The sequence below is a fragment of the Neoarius graeffei genome, chromosome 21 (genome assembly GCF_027579695.1).
Source record: "Neoarius graeffei isolate fNeoGra1 chromosome 21, fNeoGra1.pri, whole genome shotgun sequence".
NCBI classification, from domain to species: Eukaryota; Metazoa; Chordata; class Actinopteri; order Siluriformes; family Ariidae; genus Neoarius; species Neoarius graeffei.
Genome location: NC_083589.1, coordinates 25368861 through 25393006, shown reverse-complemented (window position 1 = coordinate 25393006; position 24146 = coordinate 25368861). Strand labels below are relative to the sequence as shown.

Sequence of the window (24146 nt, the reverse complement as noted above, 5' to 3'; positions counted from 1 at the left end):
TGTAAATTGATGGCGCCAACAGTGTTGGCATAGTTGATGGTTTTATTGTGTATGTGAGCTGTCTCATGTCTTAGCACTGACTGATTCATACGCAAGCAAGAACATACAAGAACAAACTTGATTTTGTTTTTTTATTTAGACGTAGAATCTGATATAATATACATACACTCTGCCCAAACTTAGGCAGGCATTCGCTTTTTTTTTTAAAAGTATAAACATACATTTTGTTAAATAGGACATGGTCACAAATGCAATTTTCATTAAATCTTTATTATAAAAATATAAAAAAGAAATTAAAAATCATAACATTTCTGTAAGATCCTACAAGAAAGACATTTCCCCTCACAAATCAGTGTACACACAGACACACAAAAAGTCTCGAATATTCTATTAATTGTATTCAAGACATGATTGACGGCAAGGTGTGTAAAACCAGACAGTATTTTACACAAGCATAAAGTGATTGAGACCAAGATGCCTTTTTTTTGTTTGGATGGAGGGAGGGTTTGATATGACTAATTATTAAAATAAATAAGGTGTATTTTGTCTTAAACCACATCGGTAGCATGTCTGCTAAAAGTACAAATAATCTTGAACACCATGGATCAGTTTGATTATCCTGGAGGTTATACGCCTCCTGTACAGTTCTTAATGACATTAATTGGAAGTGTAGGTTAATGACTGAATTGTTTTCTGCCATTTCATCTACCAGAGACATCTTAGTCTTGTATAGAGGAATGAACTGAAGATAGTCAATACTGTGAATATGAGAGAGAAAAAAAAACAAAAAACACAACGACTTAGTAACAAATCAATAATGCAGCTGTCCATTTCAACGGTCAATATCTTTACAGAAATATTTTCTCCATAACTAATACCAAAACTAAAACCTGTTTATATGGTGACCAAAGGAGAAGGTGGGGGGGGGGGGGGACCAAAAAAAAGTGTTAGTACCAGCCAGCTCATTTCTCAGCACAGAAGTAGTACCATCAAATGAACACTAATAACATCATGATACAAATGTACTTTTGACAGAAAACGCCAAGCAACTCCTGGCACAGATTTGACTTTTGGTTCTAGGATTTGCACAGGAATTTGTAGCCTTTTCTTGGAACACACTATGAGGCGGTTTCTCCGTCCAGATTAAGCTCAGTCATGAATACAAATCAGTGCAGGCACAGAGCTGATTGTGTGTTAGATCAGGTTAATCTGGAGCGCTAACTCCGTCAGTTTAAATGTACTAACACTCGCAAAAATGTAACAGAGGTTTTAGTCAGGTCATCGTTTCTTAGCTTATACCATAAAGAGCACGAGAAAGGAATAAAAAATAAACTAAGTACTCTGATCATGAAAATAAATGTTCCCCACAAAGTGTGCTATGCAGTTGGGTTTTTCTGTTTTGTAAAAAATATACATAACTCTTATTACTATGCGACTGAAAACTTTGAATGCAGAAGATTATATGAGGAAAGTCAATCAACTAGAGAAGGAAGCAGGATTCAGGCAAAAGGATCACTTATAAATAGATATTATACAGCATACATGGTGGATCTATACAGTTATTCATTCATCTCATTCTAAATAATAAAAAAAAAAAAAGAACACTTTTTCTGAACGAGGACCAGTATTGCTTTCACAAATTACACCAACACTGTCGTCCTCTGACTGGATTGAACTGCAAGTACGGCACCGTACATCATGGCGCATCGTCTCTACATGTGCTGTGTTAAGTGATGCTGTGTATGGCACCCAACCTTTTCACAGTAACACTTATTGCTTTATATTGGAGTGATGGAAGTGTCCAAATGTTCTGATCGATAACGAGGCAGCAGTTTAGAAAGCTTTTTGAGTGCATTCTCAAAAGAAACTGACGACCGAGGCACAAATTGCCAGGGATTTAAAAAAAAAAAAAAAAAATTCTACAATTCAATTAGCTGTTTTCATCCCGGTATCAAAAGGGTCATCAACTTGGTTCTGAACTTAATCTTAAAAGATGTCTAGAAAGGGAATATGGTGTTGCAGCAATAGGACTGTGCTGCTATTGGGGGGGGGATTATGCCTTTGAGTACATGCTGCCTTCAAATGGAACTCGTGAACTTGTGATAACAACATCCGAAGTCACGTAGACAAAAAACACTTGGCGTTCAAGTGGCAAGTCGTCATGAGATGCTGTTGCTAGGCAACGCCGTCTTGAAACACCCAAGTGTTAATTGATGTGAACAATTTAACAGGCTGATGAGCAGATAATGCTGTTGGGAATAAACATTTTCCTCAGATGCATTATAAAATTACAAAGTAGTCATTGTATTAAATGCCTGAAATTACAATAGATTTACTTATCCACTGAAAAATGCATTTCCACGAGTCTGAAACTTCTGAAGAGGTCTGCAAACGCATCACATCTCATGAACTTGGAGCTTTGAGTCGTGGAAAAAACTTCCAAAGTCGTGAATACCACAAGAGGAGGGCGTTCACGTGGACTCTTCGTGAACACGACCCCATTTGAAGGCACCGATAATAAACAAATGCATAGTGATCGGATTTTATGGATGTTTGTCTATACCTGATACATTATGCGCAACACTTGACACAAATTCTAATTACTAGTTCTGATAATAAAATCATCACTGAACCCTGTTGTTTACCCCGATTCATTTCTTCTCTCCCTCTGAGAGAGGGATCCTCGGAGGGCATTGAACTGCTCAGTGAGCGTCTTGGTGGACAGCAGAGCGCAGACTGACTGGGCCACAGCTTTAAAAATAGTCCGTGTTAAAACGCAGGTATTGTTTATGTCTAAAGTGCTACCACAGGCATCAATGAAACGGTCATTCGGCACGATCTGAATTATTCTGGAAACAAGGAAAGGAAAACTTTTGCAGCAGGAAACAATAATTGGTTTGATGGGTAATAGAAGAAAAAAGGATTTGTAAAAAAATAAACAAAACAAAACACACCCAAGAGACTGTTGGGATATTTCAGGGATCTGTGGTGTTCATGTTGGTTTTGTCTCGTGAGATCATGCCCCGGTACCAGCTGCAGTAGCCCTCTTTCTGCTGGATGCAGGCGTAGTGCCGGGACTGGTAGCCAGGATAGCCGAAGTGTGACAACATGTCTGTCCACAGGCACTCGTTCTTCGAGGTCACGAAGCAGGGCAGAAAGTGGCAAGGCTTAATCTATAGACAGAGTGGGAGGATAAATTCAGAAAACTGGGAAAGAAGAATATGTATACCACCACCATTTTATAAACTAGACCCGAGGTGCTGACGTATCCGTAGAATCACTACAGATTTAACAGTTTATAAAGCTAATACAAGGTTGTTCCTCTCTAGAATGTTACCGTATAATGGTGTTGAAGTGGCATTTTCACCCTCTAACTGCACAATTAATCCAAAACGCAAATTAGTGCGATTACTGGATATTTATTTATTATTATTATATCTGCATTCATGCACTGATTTGCTCCTTTACTACTAGGATATCAGCTCATATACTATGAATAGAGAAAAACAAAGTGGCAGAGCGTGTTGCTGAACTAACCAAGGACAAGAGGAGGGGGGGGAAAAAAAAATTTTAAAAAAAATCGCATTTTCCACAAATTGCTACTGTCATTTCACCGGTTTGTTTACATTCTAAGCAGAAGTGATTTTGTCAGACGTTTTGTATAAAGTTATCCCCCACTGGCTGAAAGGGGGATTATGTCGTGGTGACGTCCATCCATCCGTCCTGGGAAGGGTACTCGCCTTCTGAAATCAACTCCTCAATTTTTGGAGGAATTTCACAAAATTTGACAATGTTGAGTTATATTTCGGTAATACACATACTGTAATTTCATTCAGTTCGGCCGCATTTTACCAGAGTTAGAGTGCTTGATTAACAAAATTATAATTTGACAGTTTCATGAGGGTGTACATTCTTCTGAAATCAGCTCCTCTCACAGTTTGTGGAGGAATTTCACCAAACTTGGCAAAAGGCTTTGTTATATGACAGTTATACGCATATTGAAATTTCGTTTAATTTGGACAAATTTTCCCAGAGTTACACCTTTGATTAACAAACTTGTACTTTGGCAATTTCATCAAGGTGTGTTTGCTTTCTGAAATCAACTTCCCTCACAATTTTTATCCCCCGCTGGCCGGAAGGCCCGAAGGGGGATCATGTCGTGGCGTCCGTCCGTCCTGGGAAGGGTGCTCACCTTCTGAAATCAACTCCACTCACAATTTTTGGAGGAATTTCATGAAACTTGACAGGATTCTTTTTGTCATGTCGGTAATGCACATTGTAATTTCGTTCAATTCAGTTGCATTTTACCAGAGTTATGGCTGAGTTGCCAGCAAGGGATATTGTGCTCTCAGAGCACTAGTCATTTATCGAACTTGCAAAAAATAAAAATGCTCCGTTTCTCAAAATCCAGTGAATGTGGGTTGAATAACAGTTATTCCACTCAATCTCATCGTACACGGCTGATAGCTACACACCTTGCCGGCTATCAGCTCGTGTACGACTTGATTTCGTGGAATAACTTAATTGTATGTTAGACGATGAGATATTTTGTATAGATACAGATCTTAAATGAAGCAAAGTTTCAGTGCGATACTCAGGAACGTCTGGAAGAACAGCAGGGATCGTAATTATGGTCCACTTTAGTGCTTTTTATACTACATTTCTCTAATACACGCTACGGCAACTAAATCTCCCATGTCCACTCAAACTTTGGTGTCCAAACTTCATTAAACAGTTTGTGCCACTCCTACTACCAGCCCACAGCTCTCCCTTTAGCTGGTATGTGTACCATTGGCATAGAACCGCTAATTAAATCAATTTGCTTAATTGTTTTTTGCAGGCTCTTTGCCCAAGCTATTCTTTTCCACTGGGTGGGTACATTGAATTAAGTTCCGTGGTGTACACTATAATTTAACCGACTGAAGATTTTTCTGGTTATTCAGGAGAAAATAGAGGTAGTGTGCATGTGTCCACTCACCCTGCAGTTGCAGCCCAGCTGGTAGCGATGGTTCATTCCTTTTTTCTGAGCGAGAGACAGACGTTCCCACCTCTCGTTAAAGTTACAGAGCCCTGTATAAACCTTTCCATCGTACACACGACCTAGGATGGAGGGGAAGGGGAACCAACCCAGAATGATTATTAGTGCCTCATGATATGCCAAGTAAAGGTTGCATTTACATTCTTGTAACCAACTGGACATGTACGTTTCCCCAGATGTTGGGGGTTTCTTTTGCCACCCTTGATGAACTTTACAAGGATGTGAATTGAGGAGCACATTTTAAGCACACAAGTCAGATGACTTATCTACGGTAAATCAACCTTGCACTGTGTCGTTAGATTAAACTACCTTCCTCTAGATCATGATTCTGGAAAGGACCTCTAATGGTTATTTTTAGCTTTGCACGGTTTGTGGTTTATCGCCTATGACAGGATCCTGGACTCCGCAACAGGTGCACTAACCGAGCTTCACAGCACACGGGAGTAAAACCATGACCATGCGCTTGTCCCCTTGAGGTCACTAATCCTTATGGCAAGATTATTTTCGACGCTGGCCTGGAACGAGATCTTATCGGGTAGTCTCGAGTGGAGTGTGCGCCGACAAAGCTGGTCACATAGCGAGCAAATGCAGCGTGATCGGCTTTGTCTGGCCTTGTTAAAAGAGCTCAAAGTGAATGGACACCGTCTGCTGGGAAAGAGAGACCCAATTATGGACCCAAACAAAACGCATGGTGTAAAGTTGTTGTTGTACTGTGTAGTATGTGATGGGTGTGGGACTCTTCCCAGCCAATCAACAACAATCCAGACCTTATTTGTTTGGCTTTTCATCATGCAAGAAATTCTCTTGTGCCTCTTTGCCAAATGTACATTCACACAGTGGGAGAAAAAAAAAAAAAAAAGACTATGAAAAAAATTCCACTGTTTTCAGCAAGTGAAGCATTGCTTGCCTGTGACGCTTGAAAAAGATGTGGTCATGCGCTACTTATAACGCTAAAATAAGTTCAATCTGCCTGCCAACTTCCTGCCAATTGTTAACTGAATACAGATATATCCCCCCCCCCTTTTTTTTTTTCTTCACAGAAAGGACAAACTGTTGTAGCAAGTTTTAGCTCAAAACTTCTCTGGGGGACGGCAACAAGTGGGGAAATTTAGCCTCTCGGTCACGTGTAATAAATAGAGGACGTTTCCTGTGTGCGTTTGTGCTGTTGGTTTAGAGGGATAGTGCTTTTAAGGCAAACAAAAGGCTGCCATTAGCAACGTTGTTTTTGTACTTCGAGGCATGCACTAGACAGGGGAAGCGAAGAGCATGCAAATGGCTGCTTAGTACCGAGGCTATTGGTGTCACTTCTTTTTCTTTACGCTCACCATTACTGCCACTCAAACCAGTTGCGAATATTCAGGTGTTTGTGTGGAATTTTAATGAGCATCACGCACTGCTGAGTAGAGGGGCTCAAATATACAGTCCTGTGCAAAAAGTCTTCGGGATCAAAAATGGCTTGAAAAATAATGAAATGAAAAAAGGTTAACATTTAAAAAAAAAAAAACCCACCCACACACCACACAGTAAACCCTAATCGATGAAGCCAAGTCAATATTTGGTGTGGGACGAATTTTTTTTTAAAAAGGTAAAAGTAGTCTCAGGTGCAGTGAGTGCAGTTTTATGCGGAAATGAGCTGTAGGCTTTACTGAGCGTCTTACAGAACCAGCCACAGTTCTTCTGGACACTGTCATACACACCATTTTGCACCAAAACCCAGTAGCCTTCTTTATGTTTTCTTTTTTTAATCTGAAAAAAAGTGCTCTCTTATGTAAGATACTCCACAGATATGAACTTTTTTTCTCTGTAACATTTAATTTTGTGCTGGAAAATAAACACTTGGACTCAAATGTTTCGACTTGATAATGTAGAAATCTAAAACAAAATTTGCATGGGGAGAAGAAAAAAAAAAAAAAAAAACCCTCATCTTCTCCAAATCTTCAAAACAGTCAGTGCGTTTACATGCACATCCAAATCGAGCTGCTGTCGGTAATCGAGCTAAGGGTTCCAGCAGGGGTGCCAGAGAAATCCAGTCCTACATGCACACAAGGAAATCGAGCTATTGTGTGAGGTACACTGTGCACCCGAGCCACAGGTGGCGCTACACGCCCCATCGTGTTGGTACACTTCCGGTTGTCGTCATGAAGAGCTATTCAAGAGTATAAACAAAAGTTATCAGTTCTGTGTTCACAAGAAGAACGACGACAAGGACAGCAACATCGAGATAGATATCTATCATTCAACTCCTTAAGCTGAATGAGCATGAACTATCTCGTCATTGCTCCAGAAGTGCACATTTCTACTACTGTTGTCATGCCGACCGAGGCTGTTGTGTTTCCCACTTGTGGTCTCGTCACTCCCGGAAGGGGCAGTGCTGAAGTAAGTAGCTCGATAGGGTTACATGCACCAAGTAGCTCGGCTACAGTCACAATCTAGGTCGCGTAACTCAATTACGAGAAATCCAGTTCGGTTCGATTTCAGCTGAGCTAAGGCAGAAATTCAATTTTCTCCATGTGCATGTAAACACACTGACTGGTTGTTGGACACTCAAACATCTACCCCCCCCCCCCCAATGTAATGTTACCAACGTCTGTACAAGAGTGTTTTGTCTAGTGTCTAGATGTGTTTGTCTGGTATGTTCATGCTACCACTCTGGCATAAGGTTACGTCCTTGTTGTCTTAATCTATATTTTTGCATAATTTGCCCATGTTTTCAGCGTCACTGTATGTTAATTGTGTACCAATTGTCTGTGTTAAGGGTCAGAGTCCTTGTTTTTATGCTTCTCATACATGTCTGTGTCATTTCCTTTTCTTTAAGATCAACCTGACAGGGACTACAGATGGAAATTAGCTTATATGGCCAAATCTGGTACATGTACAAATGTAAACGAGCATGTTAATTAATTTACGACATCCCTTATAAATAAACAAACATTTAAAAAAAAAAAAAAAAGGGTGCCTAAGCCTTTTGGTACAGTACTGTATATAGCTTTAAAAACCCCACTGAATCTATGGACCGGTCTGCCTTACTTGCTGAAACGGTTTAATGATTGTGAATAAGACTGGAACTTACCTGTAATCAAGTACTGGTATTTGTTAATGTCAAACTTGACCCCACACAGACTCTCTGAAGCATCTGTGTAAATGTGCTGGACATGCTGAATTTTGTCGAAGCCTTTGTACATCTATAGGAGCCAAAAGAGAACATTTAAACAAGGTTTGAGTCACGTGATCTGAAACAGTCAGTGCTTCTACAGACGAATCAAGAAATACACAACACCTTGGTTCAAGAACCCGATGTGTGTGTTTCAGCAGAAGGCGATACTCGATCAAGAGCAGGTACACAAAAAAGTTAGACAAAAAAAATCACGTACTTATAGCCATACTAAAAGTTATGGAAATGGCACTCTATAATGTACAGTATGTAGAATATAAGCATGTAGGGGCTGTAGGTTCTCTTCCTCTACTTCATGAAGTAGAAATGAACCACAAGCCTCCAGACAAAGCAATCATTTGTCCAGAAGTCTGTTGTATAAATAATTTGTCCACAAGGCAACAGGAAATCCCTGTTTAGATTCACTGTTCTCAGAACAGCCCCCTGATTCCTCCTCAAGACTTTCTGAGAAAGCCATTAGTGAGGATTTGTTCAGCAAATGTTCTTTTTTTTTGTTCAAGTTATCCATTTGTCATAATTTGCTCCAAAATGAGACAAATGGACATATAAAAGACATGTTTAAACAATCAGAGTTGACACCCAAGATAATTTAATTAGTCCCAGCTTGTAGCATGTTGTATACTGTACTTAATGTCCCATATTACACAATGAGAAGTGTGTTGGAGGATATTTAACAGTTATTCCACGAAATCAAAGTGTATATGAGCTGATGGCCAAGTTGGCCATAAGCCATGCACGACGAGATTGTGTGGAATAACGGTTTTATTCCATCCACAGTCACTGGATTTTGAGGAAAGGAGCTTTTTTTTTTTTGCAAATTCGATCAATAAAAGCTTTCATACAAAACGTCTGACCAAATCATTTCCACTTCGAATGTAAACAAACTGCCAAAATGATGGGAGCAATTTGAAAAATGCTATAATAAATTTAAAAAAAAAAAACAAAAAACATTGAATACTATTCATTCCTTTTTTTGTATATTTTGGGGTTTTGTTTTCAAGTAGTGTTTTCATTTCATCCTCGGTTGCGTCAGCAACACGCGCCGCCATTTTGTTTCTCTCTACTCGCGGTATAAATGTGGACAGAAAACCAAATTATACATCATTACACTGTTGAGAAAGAAGAGTACATCTATTACATTATACACATTTTAAGAGGAAATGTGATCGATCGATCTCTCTCGGGTTTTATTCAATCAACATTTTCATTAATTTTGTCCGCTTTAAGGCTAGTTTCCAATGTCTTTCAAAAAAAATTGGACCTTTGTTGAGAATGTACTTAGTATTTAGTTACTTGTATAGGATTTTTGGCTAGTGCTTGTTGGTTAGAATGCTGCAGCTAGACATTACAGTAAAATTATTCAGAAGTATTGTAACATGTGGCTTTTATACTGCTAGCTAGCTATTTAGCTATCCAATGTTGAGGCATTTACTCCAACAAGCTAACGTTCGAGTTAAACCCAAATTATAGTGAACAGTGTAGTTATTTCTGTAGTTCGTTCCCCCTGGGATATTTTCATCGCTACAAGATAGAACTGATTGGCAGCTACTCGTGTAGAAATTGTTGCGAAAAATAGTTTACTGAAATGTTATTGAATTTTGCTGAAGCACATCAATCCACACAGATGTTTAACCAGACGTGGCAACTAGAACGCCTACTAGTGACCAATGTTTGGGCCTGACCGTGTAGACACAGGGTTATCACTTGCCAATGCAGGACATGAGCAGTATAACGGTGTGTACAGTACTGTGCAGAAGTCTTAAGCACACTTTTCATACAAACTGTTACAGATTTCTATTTTATGAAAATGAAGGAGTGTGACAGTCAAAGTGTCCAGAGGAACTGTGGCTGGTTCTGTAAGATGCTCAGTAAAACCCACAGCTCATTTCCGCACAAAACTGCACTTATTGGACCTCAGACTATTTATTTCTCTTTTTTTTTTTTTTAATTTAAACTAAAGGGTCACCTCAAACCAAATGCTGACTGTTTAATTTATTGTGGCTTACTGCTTATAATTTTTTTATGATGAAACATTTATTATTTTTCATCCATTTTGGGTTGGCAGCATTTCTTGACATGTGCCTAAGACTTTTGCACTCGCGGTACTGTACGTTAGACAGTGTACTAGTTAAGTCATCTGTAAACATTAAAGCACAGGTTCCATAAAGCCAGTGTCAACTTGCCTTCGTCTGCTTGACTGTGTAGCGCATGGTGCCAAACGGGCCATCCTTCAGCAACTTCTTCCCCACCACTTTGGCACGGATCACTGCAAACACAACACACACGTACATCCTGGTTATTATCCTGAAGACATCTTGAGTCATAAGTACAGATCGTATGACTGATGCCCAGCAGCTAGTTATCACCGAACAGCTTTCGGCCTCCAGTTGAGACACGGAGTGATTCATCCATCCGTTATCTGTAGCCACTTATCCTGTGCAGGGTCGCAGGCAAGCTGGAGCCTATCCCAGCTGACTATGGGCGAGAGACAGGTTACACCCTGGAGAAGTCGCCAGGTCATCCATTCATGCTCACATTCACACCTACGGTCAATTTAGAGCCACCAGTTAACCTAACCTGCATGTCTTTGGACTGTGGGGGAAACCCACGCAGACATGGGGAGAACATGCAAACTCCGCACAGAAAGCCCCCCCAATAAGTCACTGGGCTCGAACCCAGAACTTCCTTGCTGTGAGGCGACAGTGCTAACCATTACACCACCATGCCGCCCACAGAGTGATTGAGATATTGAAATAACAGTCTAAAAGGCATGTTAAGAAAATACTGTCCGAGCTCTTTAATGATTATGTGCAAGTACATGAATAGATCCTGCTTGCGCCATGCATAAAGCAAACACATCAATGGAAAAAAAAAAAAGTTTGCATGGGAATAGTATCCGTTAAGGGATGTATAGCACAAGTAAATCGTGCCGGCAGTTTTTCTGAGATCATGTGTAACTTGTGCATATTTTGTATCACCAAACTGGGACATAGTGAGTAGGTGTCCCTCACTCGGTCTCTCTGAAACAGAACTGCCTCCTTGGAGAGCGAAGAATGAGGGCATGTCAATACTCCGCCATCTTGCTCTCTAATCCTGCCCTGTACGACAGGATTAAACAAACCAGCCTCGAGTCTGTACAGCGATCAGATTTGTTTCTTCTCTTTTCACACTGGACCCATATAAACGACAGCAAGCATAGACAAAACATCTGGCTTTGTTTACATCTTTCCTGACTGTTTGAAATGCCTGCCGCAGTTTGTATAGCAGGCAGCTAAGGTGATGGCTCATTTGTGAGGATGAATAGGTCTTTCCTGTAGTGTCTGATTCTCCTCTCTCAAAGGAATATCGGATCTTAAACACCAGGCAGAGTGTGAAGTTCACCTGCTTGTCTCAACCAGACAGACAGAGAGGAAGAGAAAAGGGAGGAGGAGGTGATAGAGAAAGCTTGCAGTGACGGGGGATGTTTGTTATCTTTTCTTCCCCGTAGGAATTTCCTTCCCACATTTCCTTAAGGCTTGCATTCCACAGGCTAATCCAAAAAAAGAACGCAGTCTGACTCCTCCTGCCCAGAGGGTAGGGACAGAAGGTTCTAGCATCTTCTGCAAGATCACTGCTTACCTAAACTCACCAAGCAGGATAGAAATAAAGTGCTAAAGCCACTCAAAGCCAAAATCATGGATGGAGGAATAAAACAGCATGAAATTGGCTTTGGCTTTCTGCAGCCATTGAGTTGTGTTAATCGTTAACGAAAGTCATGTTGTATTGGTTTTATTGCGTAGCCTCGTAACAGAAGCCTTCAGAACCCCCTTTTCCTGTAGTCCAGGCTTCATTAAATGCTGTTTAGAGGGCGCTGTTCATTAGGTCTGCGCAATACAACAGCCACACCAGCATACACTGGGCTTTGACCTACCAGATACCAAGAATCTCTTAGGCTACGTTCACACTGCAGGCTGAAGTGACTCAAATCCGATCTTTTCGCCCATATGTGACCTGTATCCGATCTTTTATTGACAATATGAACGACACAGATCCGATTTTTTCAAATCCGACCCAGGCCGTTTGGATATGTGGTCCTAATTCCGATTCCTATCCACTCTTTTCATATGCGACTTCAGTCTGAACCGCCAGGTCGCATTCATCCGACTTACACGTCATCAACAAGCCACAAACGTCACTATTCTGCACTGAAGTAGGCGGGGGGTCTCTCAAAAAAAAGTTACAACAACATGGCGCATGACATCAATGCGAGGGACGCTTCGGGCTGTGAAGGTTCTGAATCTTCTCAATGGAAGGACGCAGAGGTTAGGGAGCTGATTTCCATTTGGGGGGATACAGCTATTCAAGCTAGATTGGATGAGTCATACCGCAACCGGGCGGTTTTACTTCCGTAAACACTGGCCATGCTCACTGCGTGTGACGTCGTCGTATCCTGCAATGCGCATGCGGAACACTTTTAGGTCGCTTTTCGTTCATACTGAGGATCACATACAAGTCGCATATATTTGTTAATGTGAACGACCTCACAAAAAAATCGGATTTCACAAAAAAATTGGAATTGAGCATTAAGCCTTGCAGTGTGAACGTAGCGTAAGACATTTCTCTAGAGATACACAGAAGTAGATACACCAAATTATTCCATGAAATCAAGTTGCACAGGAGCTGATAGCAGACGAGGCGTGTAGCCGTGAGCTATGAGCTGTGTACGACAAGAAAGAGCATTTGTAATTTCTTGCAAATTCGATAAAATCAAAGCTTTTTATACAGACATCTGACAAAATAATTTCCGCTTAATATGCTATAATAATTCGGAGGAGGGACAGATACACGTTCTTATAATCGAATACTTTCGTTCCATATTGTGTTGCTTTTTTTTTGAAGGCCTGGTTTTCCAGTAGTTCTTAATCTCATCCTCGGTTGGTTCAGCAACATGCATCGCCATTTTGTTTTTCTCTACTCACAGTGTATGAGCTGATATCCTAGTAGTAGGGTAGCCAATCCAAGCACGCGCGACTGCTCATATCCGATGAATGCGGATAGAATAATTCCTGATGTACCGATTATGCAGGTCAATATAATTCCCCCAATATATACTGTACATATCTGCTTTCAGTAGGTGTCATATCGCACTGCGATTCGATCATTCGACGACTAAGCATACAGGACTACACAGCTCTTCAGTCATCGTTACAGTAATCCAGCATGGAAAGTCTGGGACAAATGTCCTGCTGTGAACACACGTAGTACATGTATCCCATAAGTCATGGCTATTTGCAAACAGGCTGAACATTCCACGCACGATTAGACAATTCTTGAATAGAAAAACTTCTAATGGAGGGCTGTTAATGAGATTTGGAGAACCGTGTACCCAAATTAGTTCACCTCAGTTGCTGAAACGGGACGTTGATTGTTTACTGCACTGTAAATCACTTGGGGGGGGGGGGTCGTCCTTGTATTGTTTATTTAAAAAAAAAAAAGCCCCCCCCCCCACGTTTTTTTTTTTTAATTTCCGTGATATACTTTAACCTCTTGCCTTGTATCTGAATAGGTTTTGAGTTCCCTAACCTTTAAAAGTTCCACTCTTCACTTGGCTTCGACCCAAACCTGCATGATTGTCCTTGCCAGAGACGGTCCATATTTGGTACAGTAGGGCTGAACCACATCCCTGCACACAAAGCCCCTCTCTCCAGCACGTTGGCTGGGATTTTTTTAAAATAGGAATTAAATCTCAAAGACCAAAGCGTAGTGCAAAACACTAATTCGGTGCATGGTAAGACTTTCACGTTGAATAGACCATTTCAGTCAGACAAAAATCGCTCGCGCGGTTTTATTCCCCAGTGTTTGTGGATAGGCATGGACGACATTAATGATCCATCTCCATGCTGTTGATTACAGAGTGCTGTGTGCCTAAATGCAGGTATCATATGAGCTCAGTTCTGTGAGGCACTGAACAGTGAAACATTCAAGCTTGAGACTCTCAGGGTGATGTTTAGCCTCCCTTTTGGTGATGCACTATGAAAAATCAGTGACGATTTACTCCCATTTCTTTTAACAGATGTTTCACTAAGGTTGTTTTTGACAAGAAATCTGTTTACACATGCAACGGGAATGCATGCTCTGGTTCTACCCTTGGAGCATTTGCCAAAAAAAAAAAAAAAAAATCTTTGCCATCAGGTAACAGATACAGTGATTATTAAAGTGCTAATGTAACAAATAGTTATATGAGCTGATCAGACAGGAATCCAGATGTCAAGCTTTCTGTGGAGAAACTGCATTCATTTCTAAATTGCATTCCTAATAATGGAGTTTTGCAGTGGTTTACGAGATTCTGCTCTGCACCTGGCACAACCATACGCTATATTGATGGTCTTCTCTCAAAGCACATTAGTTTTAACGGTCCTCGGTGTGGCAACTGAACGCACCGTGCAGCCAAAAGCGGAAAGAAATGCAATAAGTGCGCAGAACCGTTTCAGTATTAGAGGCCCCTGGAAAAGGGATTTTTCTTGGCTAACCAGATCTTGCATCATCACAGAAAAACTGTTTGTCAGAGCCAGAGTTATGATCGACAGATTAAAGCAGACGTAAAGCAATGGGTGGAACAGTGTCCGAGGAAATTGAGCCCAATCAGACTCTCGTGCTCAAGTTACTTAAATGATCCGCCTGGTGGTTTACAAGCACCGAGAGCCTGATGGAGCGCCAGTGGTTAACCATGAGGAAGGAAGAAGAGAGAGTGTTCACCATTGTATGTTTAAGCGATGAAATCCAACTACTTCCTGTTTTCTTGGTCATGACCTTTCAGCTTGGGTTTCAGAATAAAGCATGTTTTACATATGGGTCCAAGATTACTAAAGGAGTGAGATCGGGAAAACGCCTGTAACACATGCACACCCAGACTCTGGGGGTTCAACAGTTTCTCACCTCTCACAGAAGCTGGGCCACTGCTGTGAACTCTCAAACTCTTACTGCCTCTGGATCGGACACATGGGTTATCAATCTGTAGGGCACTGGTGCATCATAACAGGAACATGGTTTTAATAATATTAAAATAAGTATTTGACCATCTGTGGCCTTTTTATTAATCAAAGATGGGTTTGAGTTAGTTATTAACTAATTTACATAACTGATCATTTGAATCAAATGGGTTCAATCCAAACCTCAATAACTCAAAGGCTCATGAGTGACGGCGTATTATTAACTTAAACCTGAAAGGTTCTGCTGGTGGAAGATTGGGGGGGAGAAAGGCGCTCCAGGGTGCCAATATGCAGCCAAAATATTTTTGTTCACCCTGAAATAATGAGCCAATATTTCAATGGTTGTGTTATGTTGGTAAATCTGTACTGAAGGAGACAGTCAAATTTATATTAATATATAAAAGGCTTCCCTGGCTGCAAAGAGTTGTGTCTGTTGGAAGTTGCTCCTTTCCTCTGGGTTCTTTACTCTGAGACAGCTTTTGAGCATCAGGAGCACAGGCAAATCTCCGAACCCAACTTTAAACTTTCCTCAGAAGAACTTTCTCTACTTAACTAACACATTTGTGTTTGAAACCTCCGCTATTTAAAAAAAATCATAGGTTCTCCAAGGGTCCTAGCTTCGTAAAAGATTTTATTTTTACTTTTAGAACCATTTCAGAAAAGAAACACTCCGGTTCAATGGGTTATTTTTCACCAGCATTAACTTTTTCGGCAGTTTGTGCTACAGGAGCTCTTCTGTAGGATTAGACCATATGGGCTAGCCTCCATGTGAATCAATAAGCCTTCGACACCTATGACCCTGTCTCCGGTTCACCTTATCCTGCATATGGGGAACACCCCACGAAATGTACCATTTTGTTCGATGCTCAGACCCAGTCATCTCGCCATCACAGTTTGGCCCTCAGTCGCTCAGATCCTCACACTTGCCCATTTTTCCTGCTTCCAACACATCAACTTCAAGAACTGACTGTTCTCTTGCTGCCTAATGCAGTATATCCCACCCCTTACCAGGTACTACTGTAATGAGATAAATCAAATGTTATTCAAAAGCAAAGAAAGCACAACTTTTAAATCACACTTGTGAAATTTCCTCTCTGCATTTAACCCATCTGAAGCAGTGAACACACATGCCCAGAGCAGTGGGCAGCCATGCTAACAGCACTTGGGGAGCAGTTGGGAGTTAGGTGCCTCGCTCAAGGCCGTCCCATATTAACCTAACCGCATGTCTGAACTGCGGGGGAAACTGGAGCACCCGGAGGAAACCCACGCAGAGAACATGCAAACTCTGCGCAGAAAGGCCCTCACCGGCTGCTGGGTTTGAACCCAGTACCTTCTTGCTGTGAGGCGACTGTGCCGCCCATTCACTTCACCTGTCAGTGGTCATGACTGATTCCCACCCTTATCACAAAACATCTTCCAACCAGGCAGCGCAAAGGTGATCACATGCTTCGTCTGAGGCACGTAACACCATCTGACCACATCATGCTCGGGCAACAATAGCATAACGTAACACACTCGGAGGAAAGCGCCACTATCCGCCCACGACTAGCTAACATTACTGTGATTGATTGGCGTACTGTCTCACCACCACCCCTCCTCCCCCCTGAGAGCAAGGCCAATTTTGACCAACAGGATTTGAACTTAAAATTAGGATTTTAAGAGATTATGTACATGCATTTCATTCATTCATTGAGATTGTAGATCTCTGGATAACGCCAGACTCCACTGGCATCCCATAAGAGAAGCTCATGAGGATAAAAAACATTAGCAGTAATGATGAGAAAGTCAGGGTTATGGGTTGTTTTACAATCAGGGTACAAAGTTTGTGTCACAGGGGTCCAAAATTCAAACTGGTTCTTGTACCAGTTTTTAAGTGAAGGACAAGTTAAAGAACAGATAGGCATGTGTAATAGTTTGTATTATAAGATTAAGTGTAGCTTTAAGCAGGGCTGGGAGAAACAAATGAAGTGATTCTCGGAGAGGACTTTTTTTTGACAGTTCAGAATCCACTACTTCCATAGTGCTTTTAAATATAAGGCTGCAAGCTTTGTGTTAGTTGTCTCTAATATTTATGTCTCAATATCTTGACCACATTTTAGGATGAAAATCGTTTTAGATGTGTTATTTTATATTGAAAGATTAGCTGTCTCAGAGAGGGCATTTTTTTGACACAATTACATACTAATTTGATTAAAAAAAAAAAAAAAAAGTCTGAAAACTTACTGGCATTCAATATTAAAACTTAACTATGTTTCCAATGATATGGAACCAAATTTGTTTTATGGTATAAAGAATGATTTAAGTGCATCCCTTTTGGAGCTACCTGTGGTCAAAAAAGCACTTTTTCTAAATGACACGAGTAATTTTGCTAAATATGACATATTGCCATACACTACCGTTCAAAAGTTTGGGGTCACCCAGACAATTTTGTGTTTTCCATGAAAAGTCACACTTTTATTTCCCACCATAAGTTGTAAAATGAATAGAAAATATAGTCAAGACATTTTTCTGGCCATTTTGAGCATTTAATCGACCCCACAAATGTGATGCTCCAGAAACTCAATCTGCTCAAAGGAAGGTCAGTTTTATAGCTTCTCTAAAGAGCTCAACTGTTTTCAGCTGTGCTAGCATGATTGTACAAGGGTTTTCTAATCATCCATTAGCCTTCTGAGGCAATGAGCAAACACATTGTACCATTAGAACACTGGAGTGAGAGTTGCTGGAAATGGGCCTCTATACACCTATGGAGATATTGCACCAAAAACCACACATTTGCAGCTAGAATAGTCATTTACCACATTAGCAATGTATAGAGTGGATTTCTGATTAGTTTAAAGTGATCTTCATTGAAAAGAACAGTGCTTTTCTTTCAAAAATAAGGACATTTCAAAAGTGACCCCAAACTTTTGAACGGTAGTGTACAATTTTTTTTGCATGGTAAATAGAGCGATCACAGGGCTACAATAAACAACCAAGTTTATTTAGTCAAGCCTTTTGATATTGAAGATAAGTGTTAAATGTGACTTTTAGCGAACAACCCTTATACAAATCAATCGGTTTGTGGAGTGATCAGCCAGCAGACCGTCCTGTCATTCTGCTCAAACCATCAGCCTGCTTTATAAAACTCAGAAGGCAAGAAAACAACAACAACTCCATGCCAGCGCTGTGGCCGTGTTGCCATGGCGACCGTTAACTCTTCCTCCTTCCTGCAGCAACACAGCACTCTAACTTTCCCTAAGTGCGCAGTGAGCGAGTGAAGTGCACACAGACACCAACCTGCTGAATAAACTCACAAACAATCCATCCCAGCGTGTGCTCCTCTATCTAGCGTCCCTGCTCCAGATGCACACAACAAAAAACGTCACACACACACACAGAGTTCCACGTGGTTCTTAGAGTTTACCCGAGCTCACAGCTTCCCACGCGGAGGACCGCGAGTTCGATACAAAGCGTTTCTTACCGATATCGGAGTTACAGAAGGCGTCCTGCGGGTGCGTGAGCGCGCACGAGCAAGCCTCCAGCTCGTCCACGCGCAGGCTGCTGAACACGAACAGCAGCAGGCTGAGCAGCTGGGAGCCGGATTTCATACTGTCGGAGTTTTATTTTATTTTATTTTATTCGCCTTGAAGCTCAGCTCGTCGCGTCGCGTCTGGTCTTTCTGTCCTTGATCCTGTGCGCGCGCGTCTGCTCAGACTGAGACTCAGTGCGCTGTGTGGATGAGCGCGCGCGCCGCTCGTGTTATAGTTGGTGCAGCTGTGTATGGCCACGCCCCCTACAGGCGTCGCGGCGAACAGCCAATCAGAGCGTCGATGATGCCATTCCAATTAAAACATGGCACTGGAATGACGTATTGAAAATTGACTTCACAAAAAGAAGAAGAGAAGAAGAAAAAAAACCAACTACTCCTTGCTCTTTGTCACACTGGTGGAGGAGATCTGTTGGGAAAAAGTCTGGCTATCACCACAAAAATTCTTTTTGACCAATAAGGCGAAAGAAATCTCTTTCAAAATGCTCCATAGGTTTTATCCTACCAATTTTTATTTGCAGAAATAAAAAAAAAAAAGACATCATTGTCAATTGTTCTTTTTGTGGGGTAGAAAGAGAGCAAGAAGGTCCGGGTTCGAGCCCCGTGGCCGGCGAGGGCCTTTCTGTGCGGAGTTTGCATGTTCTCCCCGTGTCCGCGTGGGTTTCCTCCGGGTGCTCCGGTTTCCCCCACAGTCCAAAGACATGCAGGTTAGGTTAACTGGTGACTCTAAATTGACCGTAGGTGTGAATGTGAGTGTGAATGGTTGTCTGTGTCTATGTGTCAGCCCTGTGATGACCTGGCGACTTGTCCAGGGTGTACCCCGCCTTTCGCCCGTAGTCAGCTGGGATAGGCTCCAGCTTGCCTGCGACCCTGTAGAACAGGATAAAGCGGCTAGAGATAATGAGATGAGATGAGATGAAATCTCTTTCAAAATGCTCCATAGATTTTATCCTACCAATTTTTATTTGCAGAAATTAAAAAAAAAAAGACATCATTGTCAATTGTTCTTTTTGTGGGGTAGAAAGAGAGCAAGAAGGTCTGGGTTCGAGCCTCGTGGCCGGCGAGGGCCTTTCTGTGCGGAGTTTGCATGTTCTCCCCGTGTCCGCGTGGGTTTCCTCCGGGTGCTCCGGTTTCCCCCACAGTCCAAAGACATGCAGGTTAGGTTAACTGGTGACTCTAAATTGACCGTAGGTGTGAATGTGAGTGTGAATGGTTGTCTGTGTCTATGTGTCAGTCCTGTGATGACCTGGCGACTTGTCCAGGGTGTACCCCGCCTTTCACCCGTAGTCAGCTGGGATAGGCTTCAGCTTGCCTGCGACCCTGTAGAACAGGATAAAGCGGCTAGAGATAATGAGATGAGATGAGAAAGAGAAACCCTTCAGGGGCGCAGATACGTTTTTTGAACTGGGGGGGACAAAGCTGCCAGCAAACCAACCCCAACATGTGTTGTCAACATGTGTTGACTTTCTAACTATGCCTGTGTGTTGCGTGAGCAGCAGTTGGTCAACAACTCTTCGCAAAGTTTCCTTATGAAACAATATGCTCGCTGAAATTATGGCAGGGAACGCCAGATTAAACATTAAAACTGCCTTCTGAGCACTGTATCTACAGGCTACCACCGAAAGAAGGAGGCTACCAGAAAGGCATCTCTACTCCGTACGATTTTACTTTCACTACGACATTACTTTGAATAGACTATCAAAAAATTGCAAGGTGATATGATAAAGTAAGGCACAGTTTACTTACAGTCGTTGTTTTTTGAAAAAACGATGCAATCGTTTTCTGCCTTTTCGGTTTGGCACCCTTCATCTTGCCGTGTTGGGGTCCTGAACTAGGAGCTGTCCCCGATATGCCTGTCAAACTTGTTGTGGGTAACCATAGCAACCAAGCTCGAGCTCGCAACCTGTGCAGTCTGCGCAGCTCAACCAACCGAATATCAGTCTTTTTGTTTTATGTGAGTTGTTGCAACTATGTCTGTACTGCTGTGCACCTCAATAAACCGAATGGTAATTAGTCTTTTGATTTTTCCGTGAGGTTTGCCTTATGCAAAGAAAGACAGCATAGCCGTTTTTTCCTCCCTATAAGTGGGGGGGACCGAACGAGGTGAATTTAAATCTGGGTGGGACGAATCCCACCCGTCCCACCCTGTATCTGCGCCCGTGAAACCCTTATTCATTTATTGGCTTTGCCCTTATTCAAAACTTTTGTGGAGTAAGCATCTTATTATCGACTCCATTCACTCAGACTTTAGTCTGGAATGGGAGAATGTCTCGTTTGGCTTTTATGACAGCAGAAATCTTGTCTCTCATTTTTATTTGATTAATTTGTTAATAATATTGACAAAATACTACATTCATAAGTCTAAATTCCAGAATAAAAAAAACCCTAATTTGACAGAACTCAGTATAGACATTAAACAGTATGTAACCACAATTTCTAGCAGCAATAATAAGAAGGCTGTCAAAGCACAAACACTTTTTGTGCTATACAATGTGTTTTTATGATCTGTTTTTTGATTATTTATTTTGTAATGTACATCCTGGCGTGGTTGCACCAATGCTATTGTATACTGTTTGTATACTTGATTCGATCTAATAAAAATAAAAAAAAGAAGAAGAAAAAAACACCTCCATGAACAAACCCATTCCTCCTCCTCCTCCTCCTTCTTCTGTGAGGTTTCGTCTTCTCAGGGTTGAGTTGGAAGATATGTTTCACCGTCACCACCATGAGCCAGAAGGCTTCATGGAACTGAAGCAACTCGGTTACACCTCAAACCACATTTATTACTGCATTCAAAAGTTTATCCAAACACTAGTGTTCAGTGTCTCACAGCTACAGCCCACAGTGCCTGTACCCTTTCAGGTACAACTATGTTCTATTTATAGCAGGAAACTGTGTGTACAGTGGAGTGAGAAAAGGGGTATGGGTGGGATAAATGATAATTATTCCAGTGTTATTTATTTATCAACAGTTATTCCACGAAATCGAGTTGTACGTGAGCTGATAGCCGACGAGGCACAGAGCTCCGAGTTGGCTATAAACCATGTACGACGAGATTGAGTGGAATAACTGTTTTTTAATTTTTTCGCAGTCTGGTTTCCATCAAATCGTACGCTCTGATTGGCTCGCAAGCGGTCTGGAATCCTACAATACAGACCCCAGTTATGGACCTTTGGCGACTCGCTCGTTCACAACAACAACAACAAACATCGTAGCAATTTTTTAGCAATAGTTATTTTCGCATTTCTCAGTATAATAGCATTAATTTTACATCATGGATAGCGATAACAACAGTGTTCACAGCGAAAGCGAGTTTTACTACCCTGATGAAGACAAAATAAAAGAAAATATTTCAGGAGAAAGCTAAAAACCTGTAACTGTTGCTAACGCCAAGCAAAAACATGGCTGAATCCTGAATGACTCAATTTTGTATAAATAGGGGACTACATAGGTGGCAAAATGTAGTTTTTTTCCTGCCATGGAAGTGCACTTGTATACCAAGTTGGAAGCAATTTGCATTACAGCCGTGAATGAGGATTCAAAATGTCGGCTCGCCTCGGCTTTGTTTTCCTTTTCGGGCGCTCTCGTTTTCTGTTAGAATTTGGGAAAGAAAAAAATAAACATATTATTTACCAGCTTAAGGTCGGTCCGTATGGTGAAATACTGTGACCTCGGCCTTGAAAATACTGACCTTGGCCCAGAGGTCTCAGTCAGTATTTTCAAGGCCTTGGTCATGGTATTTCACAATACGGACCTCCCAGCTGGTAAATAATATATACAGTTGTGCTTGAAAGTTTGTAAACCCTTTATAATTTTCCATATTTCTACATAAATATGACCTAAAACATCATCAGATTTTCGCACAAGTCCAGCACGGTGGCGTAGTGGTTAGCACAGTCGCCTCATAGCAAGAAGGTTGTGGGTTTGAACCCAGTGGCTGGTGAGGGCCTTTCTTTGTGGAGTTTGCATGTTCTCCCTGTGTCTGTGTGGGTTTCCTCTGGGTGCTCCGGTTTCCCCCACAATCCAAAGACATGCAGTTAGGTTAATGTAGGGCAGCCTTGGGCTGAAGTGCCCTTGAGCAAGGTACCTGACCCCTGGGTGCTCTAGTGTGGCTGCCAGGCGTGCAGGAACACATTTTATGTCAGGGGTGCTGCATATTAAGTAACCTAGTTAATGGGGGTCATGGGTTTATATATTTATGCCATTATAATGCACTTTAAGATTGATACCTTGACATCGCTGCAGCGCGGTACCCGACGTTCCATAATCTACATGTAACGCATGTAAGCAGAACCAACCTGTGATTTTGGCCGATATGTCTGAAGACTCCGAAGAAGCTCCATTCCTGCCGCACATTAACTGAATATTTTCCATCATTAACAGATTGTTTTAACTACATGGTGACGGAAAGATATAAAGACTAACTATTATTTTAACATATCCTGAAGCATTGGCACCGGAACCAGTATTAAAGTGATGTAAGAATAAGCGGGGGTTCGGGGGGTTCTCCCCCGAGAACATTTTTAATGTTGTAGAGGCTAGATAGCGGGTTTTGCACAATTTTAGACAGAAAGAGAATGGTCTTACTATGCTACCAGAAAACATGTTCTCATATCAGTTAGGCTGTGAAAATCATGCAGGCGAAATTAGTAATGATTTAAAACTTTTCATCCCTGCTCAGTAGGGGTGCGCAGCACCCTCAGTATTCCAGTAGAGGGCGCTGCAGCACCCTCAGCACCCCACTTCCTGCGCCCTTGGTGGCTGCCCACTGCTCTGGGGGGGGTGTGTGTGTGTTCACTGCTTCAGATGGGTTAAATGCAGAGGATGAATTTCACTGTGCTTGAAGTGTGCATGTGACAAATAAAGGTTTCTTCTTCTTAAAAGTAGATAAAGAGAACCCAGTTAAACAAATGAGACAAAAATATTATACTTGGTCGTTCATTTATTGAGGAAAATGATCCAATATTACATATCTGTGAGTGGCAAAAGTATGTGAACCTTTGCTTTCAGTATCTGGTGTGACCCCCTTGTGCAGCAATAACTGCAACTAAACATTTCCGGTAACTGTTGATCAGTCCTGCACACCGGCTTGGAGGAATTTTAGCCCGTTCCTCCGTACAGAACAGCTTCAACTCTGGGATGTTGGTGGGTTTCCTCACATGAACTGCTCGCTTCAGGTCCTTCCACAACATTTCCATTGGATTAAGGTCAGGACTTTGACTTGGTCATTCCAAAACATTAACTTTATTCTTCTTTAACCATTCTTTCGTAGAACGACTTGTGTGCTTAGGGTCGTTGTCTTGCTGCATGACCCACCTTCTCTTGAGATTCAGTTCATGGACAGATGTCCTGACATTTTCCTTTAGAATTCGCTGGTATAATTCAGAATTCATTGTTCCATCAATGACGGCAAGCCGTCCTGGCCCAGATGCAGCAAAACAG

General features: G+C 41.6%; 2 protein-coding genes across 3 annotated transcripts in view; one reads left to right on the top strand and one right to left on the bottom strand.

Annotated features, from left to right (window-relative positions):
* syn3 (synapsin III) overlaps positions 1-24146 on the top strand; it is a 275871-nt gene that overhangs the window by 131247 nt on the left and 120478 nt on the right. The window lies entirely within an intron of this gene.
* Positions 118-18886, bottom strand: LOC132869605 (metalloproteinase inhibitor 3). Its single transcript, XM_060902880.1, has 5 exons — positions 18639-18886; positions 10394-10476; positions 8109-8220; positions 4979-5100; positions 118-3173 (listed from the first exon to the last, which is right to left on the bottom strand). The coding sequence occupies exons 1-5, from the start codon at positions 18763-18765 to the stop codon at positions 2976-2978; spliced, it is 642 nt and encodes a 213-aa protein (XP_060758863.1). The 5' UTR covers positions 18766-18886; the 3' UTR covers positions 118-2975.

Excerpts from the sequence above, each read along its gene's own strand:
- LOC132869605 (XM_060902880.1), bottom strand. The coding sequence starts at position 18,765 with ATGAAATCCGGCTCCCAGCTGCTCAGCCTGCTGCTGTTCGTGTTCAGC. Across the intron at positions 10,477-18,638 it reads CTTCTGTAACTCCGATATCG|TGATCCGTGCCAAAGTGGTG; the intron begins GTAAGAAACGCT and ends TTGTGTTTGCAG. Across the intron at positions 8,221-10,393 it reads ACACAGTCAAGCAGACGAAG|ATGTACAAAGGCTTCGACAA; the intron begins GCAAGTTGACAC and ends TGGCTCCTATAG.